Here is an 8,166-nt window from a genome sequence, read left to right as displayed (position 1 = left end):
GATAAGGATGGAGGCCATGCAGTCTCTCCACTCTGACCTCCTGGAATTAGGTGCAGCTGCAGGAACCTGAGAGCCTATGAGTATGAGTGACCGGAACAGAGGGGATGGGGCGGGGACAGGCGGGACCTGGTAGGCTTCTACTGAAGAAACCAGGCACTGACTTGGTGCTTCTGGGTGCCCCTGGCTGCCAGGGTAGGGGCTGCGTAGCAGGTGGCCCAGGTCCAAGCAAGGTTCAGCTTTATAGGTCAGGCAATCACTCAGCAATCTGAGGTTAGGACCAATGGCTGCCACATGCAAATAAGTATCACGGTGGCCCATGTGCAAATAAAACTTTATTGACAAAAAACAGGTCTAGGGCTAGATTTGGCCCAAGGCTGCAGGTCTCACGTCTGAGCTCAGTAGGATCTGCCAGTCGGGGTCAGAGCTAGTTAGATGTCCCCTCTTGGCACAACACCCTACCCCCACAGGATCCTGGTCATGTCCCCATCAGGGCTGCCTTCCCTTTCCTCCAGAGCTTTTGCCTGTTCCAAAGTCTAGTCTATGTTTCAAAGAGGAATGGAAAACCAGGGTCATCTGCCCCACCTGGCTGCCTGCTGCTGAGATCCCTTGTGGGCTTCTCTGCAGCTCCCACGCTCCTCCTCCCTAGGGTCAAACCCAAGTCTCCCTTGCAACCCACCAGCAGGCCCTGCCCCCCACTCCTCTCTCTGCTCCAGCACGCCAAGATCTGCTTGGCCGCAGCACCATTGCTCATCTGTGGCCCTTGCTAGCACGGGAAGCAGATGGAAGCTGCTGACAAATGAGGGAGTGGAGAGCCCCAATACCCTGCAGGGCCCTGATACCCTGCAGGGCCCTGATAGCCTGCAGGGCCCTGATAGCCTGCAGGGCACACTGCCTCAGCACCGTGCCCCTGGAGCGGATGGTGTCTCACCTCCCGGCAGCCCCTACATCCAGACCAGGACATGCTGTGCCCATCGTCCTGTCAAGGAAACCTCTGTCCTGAGCCCACCTGGCCCTGGCCAGAAATGAGAACATAGCCGTGGCCAGGCAGGAATAGGAAGTGCTTGAGGGCTTTTAATGGATCCTGAGCCAGAGGCTGGGAACTGAGGCAAAAATATGGCATCCTTCATCTGGGGTGGGGAGAAAAGTAAGGGAGGAGCGAGGTTTTGTTTCTGTTTTTGATTTGCACACTGTAAAACCCAGGCCTCTCTGTGAGACACATGTGCGGGCCACCCGCAGCCTCTGCAGAGCCCATGAGATGAAGCCTGAGGCCCCTGAGGCCCAGCCCATTCCTCTAGGCCCAAGGCTGGGCCCTTTTAATTCTCTTTACAATATAAATAGAATTTCAAAGTACATGTGGACACAGTGGTCACTGGGCACCCAACAGGTCCCCAGGGCCTGTCTGTGCAGTCCTTTATCACTTACAGATGAGCTGTCCATGCTGGGCACTGCGCTAGGGTGGCAGTGGCCACTAGTAAAGAGCAGGCCTGAGTAGTCGGTGTCCCTGTCACTCAACCCATGCCGCAAGGGAAGGCGGCACCTGCTCCCCTGCCTTCAGCCACACAGAGGCTCTGTCAGGGGGAAGGCTCATGGGACCTTAGGCCACAGCCGTGGGACTCAACCACCTTGCAGCCTGGCTCACCCATGGGGCAGCTGCCATGCCAGGCCTCAGAGGCAGACTCTGCATGGGGCGGGGGACAGGACAGGGAAGGGACGGCGCCTGCAGGGCCCGCCTCCCCAGCAGGAAGCAGAAGACACTACCAGCAGCTACCACACAGGACACCACACAGGCCAGTGTGTGCTAGCTGCCGTCAGAGTGCCTCTCCAGCTGCTGAGGAGAGAAATGACCTCCACAAGCGGCGAACAAGGACGAATCTCCTCGGGTCTTGGTTCCGAGGAAAAGAGTAGGTCACTGTCCGTGTTTAAAGCCACGAATCTAGAAAACAGGTTGGGGCTGTGCCCCAGTGTCCTCGGCTGGCGTCTGTCACAGGAGGCTCTGAGATGCCCCGTAGCACCTTTAGGAGAAAAGCACAGCCAGGATGGGTCCCACGGAATCGCTGCAGTCCAGGGACACTGGCCCCTCTCCCTGAGTCCGGCCATGTTGGATCCTGCTGGTCCTGTTGCCCAGGTAGGTCCCGCAGTGGGAACGGGAGTGGGCAGCATCTAGAAGGGTGCTCCAGGTTGGCCCTGCGCTTGCAGCAGGCTCTCCACGAAGGCCAGGTATTCCGGGCTGTGCCCTGTGTCCTGGGTGGTGGTGGTTACCATAGCAGCCACCCGTGGACGCTTGGCAGCCTTCACATCCTCTGCAGAGAAGCTGGGCTCCTGTGGAGTGCCGGTGCTCAGGGACTGCAGACGCCAGGGACACAGAGGGAGTTAGTCTCAGAGGGGCTGTGTTCATGTAATGACAGAAGGCTGTGCTGCATTCTTTCATGTTGCATTTAATTCTGTGAATCTGTGTGTTTGCCTGCCTAAAACACCCAATTGGTCTACTACAGAGCTGAAAGGAAGGAGAAAGAAATAGGCTGCCAGGCAGAGAGAATAAATAGAAGAAATCTAGGCGGGAGAGAAAAGAGTAAAAAAAGGAGATTGAGAGGAGGCCACCCGGTAAGAGGGAAAGGTAAAAAGCCCAGAGGTAAAGCATAGTTAAAGAGAAGGGATAATTTAAGCTAGTAAAGCGGGCTAGAAACAAGCCAAGCTAAGGCCGGGCATTCATAAGTAAGAACAAGTCTCTGTATAAATTGGGAGCTGGGTGGCAAGTCTTCAAAGTGTAAAAAACAAAAACCTCAACTACAGAGAAGGATTAGGCTGTCGCCCTGGCAAAGCCCTCAGGACTGTGACCGTGCCTGTCACTGCACCCTGATTCACATCCAAAGGGTGGTCCCCCACCTGTCCCTGGCTGAGCAGAGTGGTGAGCCCTGCATGACTGTGGTCAATGCCAGAGCATCATTTATGGCCAAGGAGGAGGGGACAGCCTGTCTGGGACATGCATCTTCCATGCCCCAGAGGGAGGTGCCCAGGACACTTACCAGCCGGGACCGTACCCTCTTGGGCAGCTCCTCTTCCAGGGTGAAGATGTCCCCACGTTTCACCGTTAGCTGAGACCCGTCCTCAAACTCCACCTGCAGCAACAAGGGGTGTCGGCATGAGGATGGCCACAGGATGCTGTCCTACCCACCAAGAGCCCAGAGGTGTCAGGGGCTCAGGCAGCCTGGGTCAGCCCAGGGCTGCCAAGGTCCCGAGGAGGCGCTGGGTGACAGATGACTGACATGGGTAGTTAGCACCTGGGCAGCAGCACTGGCCCCAGGCAGGAGGCTAAGGGGCTCACAGGGTCCTTGGGACCCGCTTCTCTCGACTCAGAATGGCAGCTACATGTAGCCCACCGCTCCAAATAGGCCCCGTCCTCCAGAAGTGATGCCCAGGGGCTGGGTAGGGCTGCTAGCTGGGAGGCAGACGCCATGGGGGCTCTGACATCTGGTCACCTTCTCTGGGGACAGCAATGAGGAGCACAAGCAATCAGGGGCCTAGGTCCCAGCCTGGCCTTCTGGCTGGGTAAAGTCATTTGGAGGAAACTAAGGCTCCTCTGGTGCCTAGCAGGGACACTGGAAGTGCCCTCGGGCAGGATTCCTGCCAAGGCAGGAGCTGGACAGTCCCGTGCACTGGAAGTCGGATTCCCCCGCAGGAGGGGAGTTGTGCCACCCGCCTGTGATACTACAAGAAGCAGGCTGTACCCCAGCCCCAACATTCTGAACAGCTGCAGCCCTCAGCCCAGGCTGCCCTGTGCAGGCTCACACAGCTTCTGGAAATATCCTGAGAGGAGTGTGACGGGCATGTGAATACACTTGTCCCTAGCTACTGGGCTTCAGGGTGGGGTAACCCGGCTGGCCTACCATTTTATGCCAGCACCTTGTTTATCCACACGTGTGCTGTGTGTGTCCCCATGCTGCCTGGTCTCCAGGCAAAGGGATAGCTGTGCTGGACTGTCCCCCCCTTCCCCACCCAGGTGGGGGCACAGCCATGCTGCAGTTCTGTTGTTTGGCTCTGTGCATGGTGCTGTTTTGAGACAAGGCGCTGCTGTGCAGCTGCAGGCTGGCAGCTCCACCTCAAGCTGTTTGGTGGGCAGCACCGCACTCCTGCCCCCACCCCGGTGCGGTGCAGTGCAGTGAGTCCCGAGTCCCCAGCCCTGGCCTCTCTGTGAGCACTGACAAAGTGTAGGGGGCAGAGGCTGGGTGTCTGCTAGAGGGCTGCTGTGGAGGCTACTCACCTGGTAGATGAGGCTGGTGGCCGCAGAGATGAACCTGGCTCTATACAGGTTGCCATCTGTCCACCGCAGCTCCACCAGCTCGCCCTCCGGGGGCGGTCCTAGCCGCAAACAGTCTCTGCTCTGCAGGAAGGGTATGGTGAGACACAGCCCAGCATGCTCATCCCGTCCCTCCACTCCCTGCCCCGCCCCTCACCGTGATGCTTTCTGGGTACAGGTTGTCACTGTAGGAGCCATCATCAAAGTTGACCTCGTAGAAGGTCTGTGCGGTGGTGCCAATGACACGGCAGCGATAATATAGCCCGTTGCGGTTCTTGGTGATGACGACCTGGCCCAGGGACACAGCACGCAGGAGCTGGCCCTAGGGGCGGGGCGATGGCGCATGTGGGTGGGGTTTTGCTCAAGTGGACAAGGCCGGTGGTCAGGGCTAGTACACATGGGCGGGTCCCCTGGTACAGCACTCACCCCAAGGCCGCCTGCTCTGTGCTTGAGGCAGGTGATGGACACCACGTAGGGCCAGTCATCGGGTTCCATGAGGACACCAGCAGCATGTGCGCAGGTCACATGGAAGGACGTGGAGCAGTGCTCATAGGAGCACTGGATGCAGGCACCGGACACTCTCTTCATGCGCTTGCGGCAGTACACACATTTCTGCATAGGATGGGGTGCAGGGTTACCAGCAAGGCCAGAGAGGTACCTTCCAGAACAGGTGGGGGCAATCATCTGAACCCAAAATGCCACCTCTCAGGCCTCCTCCCTGACCACGTCCCCACCCTCCCTGCAGCACAGAGCTGGGGGATTATGTCTCCTGGTGCAGTGCCATAGGGTTCAAACTGTCAGGACCACGGATGGAGAAGACACGTGTACAGACAGGGTTTCAGGATTTGCAGTCAGCACACTATCCACCTGAGCCATAATGCTCTCACTAAAGGCCATCCACTGGGCCTGCTCAGGGGACCTGTAACCTTGGGCTGGAACATGGCCCCTGAACTTGTAATTCTGTCACCAATCACTGGAGAGCCCAGGCTCTGGCTGTGAGGCAGCCTAGTCCCTCCAGGGCTCCCCAGTGGTCTTCCACTCAGTATGTCCTGGCAGCAGGGGAAAAGACCCAGGCAAAACAAATACAGGCACTGTCCATGCCCCTACCTGAGGGCCTGGCCTCCAGCCTGACCACAGCCACCTGCCCTCCCCTAGTGTGGTGCTAAGTGCCTGAGATGAGGCTATTCCAAGGTCTGATCTGAGCCGTCTTCATTCCCTCACCTCCCAACTAGGCCATCTTCCAGATGTAGGCTGCCCCATGCCCTGCACACAGGGTAGGCAGCCACTAGGCATAGATCTCAGGAAGCCATCTACATCCAGGCCTACTCAGCCCATATGCAGGAGCGGGGAGAGGGGTGCAGGGGAGGAGTTGCAGTAAGACAGGCCCGGGGATGGATGCTCTCCAGATGCCATGGCAGTCTAAACTCCCTTGGGAAAGCTGAAGCCCAGAAAGGTCAGGAGTCTGTCTAGAGGCCACAGTACCAGGGCAAACTCGGACCTCCCCCATAATCCTGCTACAGAGGGTGTGTGTTAATTCATGAACCAGAAGAGGCCATGCTTACATGAGCCTCAGCATGTACCATGGAGTGCCTTCAATCCAACAGACACTAGGGAACAAACTGGAAATGGGTCAAGGATGGGGCCAACAGTTCTCAAAGTGACTGCCCAGGGAAACCACCGGACTGGAGGGGGGTTACGTGCAGTGCGCCAGGACACAGGAGCTGTCCCTGCATTCTGACCACGGAGAAGGGATGTGGAAAGGGGCTGCATGCCCAGGGCAGGGATGGAGGACACAGGAAAGGCGACTCGTGCTGTTGCATGCATGCAGACAGGACTATCCTGCATCACATGCTCCAGGATGCAGAGACCAGCAGGTGGGTGAGCCTGGCCATGCATTCGTAAAGAGGAAGAAGGCTGGAGAGATGGCTCAGGGGGAAAGCACTTGTCTAGCTCTGAGGACACGGGTTTGCATCATCAGAACACATGTAAAGCCAGATGTGGAATGTGTAACCCAGTGTTGCTCTGGCGTGATGGGAATCAGCTGGGTGGACAGGCAGCTGGGCATGCACATGGAAAGGCCCCATCTCAAGCAGGATGGAGGGCAAAGACCAACCCCTGACCCCTGGAGCTGTCCTCTGTCTCGACACATGCCTGCACATGTGTGCACACACAGGACACACTACTGTGTCTGTAACACAGGAGGAAGATGAAGTTTGGGATATCACTCTATGGGAGCTAGGATTCACAGCATAGGACAAGGCTCCTCTTCCCCAAGTCACAGAAGGCAAGCACTGTGGAGGGCAGGTTGGGCAGGGGGAAGGCTGGAGCTGCCAGGGCCTGCTGGGACAGCTCTCATGCAGTGCCAGCGCGCTGAACTTGGGCACTAATAGCAGCTGGAAATATCTGTAGAGAGACCGGGGCTGCCTGGCTAAACCTGGGGGTAGGTTCTCACCTCTGTGCCCTGCACACTGCACAGAGCCCCCCACCCTGCCGCAGGGCTATGGGTTTGGAGACATGAGCGTCCTAGGCCAGGATGGGGCTATCCTCCCAGGGTCTCTTAGTTCACCCCAGGACTAAAGCTGGCGGCCACAGCCTTGAGGACCTACCAGTTTCCATCGCTGCTCAGGGATGGCACTGACATCCACGGGGTTGCGTTCAATCACATTCAGGAACCGTACCTCGGGGACTGCAATGGCGCAGATCACGTGAATCCACCTGAGAGGTCAGGGCAGGGTCACAAGTGCACTGCTGGCAGTTCCAGGCTATCCCCAGCCAGGCCAGGTTGTGGAGGGGTGGGGAGGGGAGGTTTATGAGCATTCAGGACACTGCTCCCTTCATGTTGGATACCCTGTCTCTCTCTCTCCAACCTCCAGGGAAGCTGAGCAGGGAGGCAAGAGAGTGACAATCACACAGGGCAAGGCAGAGCACACACCTGTGCTCCGTGGTCGTCTGCAGTGCTCCCCCCCGGAGGTTGCACAAACAGCATTCCTGAGGGACAGATTAACATGGTAAGGTGCAGTCACCTCCATCCGAGGAACATCCTAGGGATAGCTAGTGTCAAGCCCCAGCCTCAGCATAGCTAAGATCAGGACCACTGGCCCATGGAGGCCTAGGCCCTCCCAGGCTTTAGGCGCCACCCAGTACAGGTAAGTTACCGCAGTCCAGGCATGGGCCGCACACCGGGAGCATGTCCAGCCCTCCTTGGCCAGCTCAGGCCGGACACCGTAGCAACCTGGAAGACAGTAGAGTGCTGGGACCAGACAGAATCTGTCACCTGAACATGTGCAGCCCCCCTCACACCTGCAACCCTCCACACCTGCAACTCTCCCTGAACATCTACAGCTCTCCACACCTGCAGCCCTCCAGACCTGCAGCTCTCCCCACCTGTAGCCCTCCACACCTGCAGCTCTCTACACCTGCAACTCTCCCCACCTGCAACTCTCCCCGCACATCTGCAGCCCTCCACACCTGCAGCCCTCCACACCTGCAACTCTCCCTGCACATCTGCAGCCCTCCACACCTGCAACTCTCCCCACACACCTGCAGCTCTCCACACCTGCAGCTCTCCCCGCACATCTGCAGCCCTCCACACCTGCAACTCTCCCCGCACATCTGCAGCCCTCCACACCTGCAACCCTCCACACCTGCAACTCTCCCCGCACATCTGCAGCCCTCCACACCTGCAGCCCTCCACACCTGCAACTCTCCCTGCACATCTGCAGCCCTCCACACCTGCAACTCTCCCCACACACCTGCAGCTCTCCACACCTGCAGCTCTCCCCGCACATCTGCAGCCCTCCACACCTGCAACTCTCCCCGCACATCTGCAGCCCTCCACACCTGCAACTCTCCCCACACCTGCAGCTCTCCCC

General features: G+C 58.2%; 1 protein-coding gene across 6 annotated transcripts in view; it reads right to left on the bottom strand.

Annotated features, from left to right (window-relative positions):
• Nucleotides 1–314: 314 nt before the first annotated feature.
• The window catches only part of Kdm4b (lysine demethylase 4B), an 87,457-nt gene continuing 79,605 nt past the window's right edge, over nt 315–8,166 (bottom strand). For all 6 annotated transcript variants that reach the window (XM_041669081.1, XM_041669082.1, XM_041669086.1 and 3 more), the window contains 8 exons: nt 7,450–7,526; nt 7,227–7,282; nt 6,901–7,009; nt 4,721–4,906; nt 4,452–4,616; nt 4,259–4,378; nt 3,024–3,116; nt 315–2,343 (listed from right to left, as the gene is read on the bottom strand). In XM_041669081.1, coding sequence (XP_041525015.1) covers nt 2,161–2,343; nt 3,024–3,116; nt 4,259–4,378; nt 4,452–4,616; nt 4,721–4,906; nt 6,901–7,009; nt 7,227–7,282; nt 7,450–7,526 — 989 coding nt within the window. In that variant the 3' untranslated portion in view covers nt 315–2,160. The remainder of the gene's footprint in view (nt 2,344–3,023; nt 3,117–4,258; nt 4,379–4,451; nt 4,617–4,720; nt 4,907–6,900; nt 7,010–7,226; nt 7,283–7,449; nt 7,527–8,166) is intronic.

The sequence above is a fragment of the Microtus oregoni genome, unplaced genomic scaffold (genome assembly GCF_018167655.1).
Source record: "Microtus oregoni isolate MIOR12 unplaced genomic scaffold, Mior012 000019F_ref0000042, whole genome shotgun sequence".
Taxonomy (NCBI): domain Eukaryota; kingdom Metazoa; phylum Chordata; class Mammalia; order Rodentia; family Cricetidae; genus Microtus; species Microtus oregoni.
This window is presented reverse-complemented; position numbering and strand designations above follow the sequence as displayed.